The following is a 1,196-nucleotide window of genomic DNA, read 5'->3' on the forward strand; positions in this document are numbered from 1 at the left end:
AAAAAAAAAAAAAAATCTTTTTGTACGAATGAGAAGTAAAATATAAAGATTTAAAATTTCAAAAATTCCTTTTCTACTGAAAATAGATAAGGCCTAAAATTTTAAAAATTTAAGAAATACATTCACTAGAACTTAATTACAAATACCTCTCCTTTCCCACAACTCCCCAACAGTGGTTAAAAAATCAGATGGTCTTGATCTCAAGGAGACAAAAAGGATGATGGCTATCAGAGGCTGGGAAGGGTAACAAGGAGGAAGGAATAAAGTGGGGATGGTTAACAGGTACAAAACAGACAGATAATGAACAGTATCTGACAGCACAACAAAGTGATCAGTAGTAACTTAAGGTATGCTTTTTTTTTTTTTCCTGAGACAGGGAGGCAGAGGCAGGAGAATCACTTGAGCCCAAGAGTTGGAGGTTGCTGTGAGCTGTGATGCCACAGTACTCTACCCAGGGGAATAGCTTGAGGCTCTGTCTCAAAACAAAACAAAACAAAAAAAGGTTTCCAGGAATCAACCTCAATTCCCCATTAAACACTAGCTTCTTATGACCACAAACACTATTTTCCCACTCCCGAACCAACAGTGATAAGGGGTACCTGAATAGGCTCTTCCTCTTCACACTGGCCAGATACAAGAAGATCACCATATTCACCTATACACCACGCAGCCACTTGTACCAAAGGTTGCTGTCAAAAGAAAGTCACTATTTGTCAAGGACTTCAGTCCTTCCACAGGTAATAATGCAAACCTAACAGATTTTCTAATCATATAGGTCAAAACTGAGCTTATCTTAGTAAGTACATACTATGAAAATAAAGGATAATTTTTTCTCCCCAAAAGCAGAAAGGGAAATGAAGACTCACTTGAGAATAATCACCAAGAATTGCTTTGTACAAGCGCTGGACAGTATAGGCATGCATCTCCACGCTGTTGGTTATTAACTGGATCAAATTGGGAACTGCATCATCACGAACATAACTTCCTGCCTGAAAGGAAATGCAGACAGTTACCACTAGAAACTCAAAACAATGAAAACAAGTATTAGCTATTATTACTGTTGCTGTTAAAAAGAGATTACTACAAAATGCACTCAAAGACAAACTTGGTTCCAGTTTACAGGTTCACAGTAGCTCAAATTTCAGTCTTACTTAAATATTTTTAGTTTCTAAATTTTTTTTCTTTTTTTTTTTTTT

At 36.5% G+C, this 1,196-nt stretch overlaps 1 protein-coding gene across 2 annotated transcripts in view; it reads right to left on the reverse strand.

Moving 5' to 3' along the window:
* AP1G1 (adaptor related protein complex 1 gamma 1 subunit) overlaps nt 1-1,196 on the reverse strand; it is a 101,047-nt gene that overhangs the window by 19,614 nt on the left and 80,237 nt on the right. For both annotated transcript variants that reach the window (XM_003791384.3, XM_023514109.1), the window contains 2 exons: nt 867-989; nt 600-689 (listed from right to left, as the gene is read on the reverse strand). In XM_003791384.3, coding sequence (XP_003791432.1) covers nt 600-689; nt 867-989 — 213 coding nt within the window. The remainder of the gene's footprint in view (nt 1-599; nt 690-866; nt 990-1,196) is intronic.

Source organism: Otolemur garnettii, unplaced genomic scaffold (genome assembly GCF_000181295.1).
Source record: "Otolemur garnettii isolate 467f Iridium unplaced genomic scaffold, OtoGar3 scaffold00047, whole genome shotgun sequence".
Classification (NCBI taxonomy): domain Eukaryota; kingdom Metazoa; phylum Chordata; class Mammalia; order Primates; family Galagidae; genus Otolemur; species Otolemur garnettii.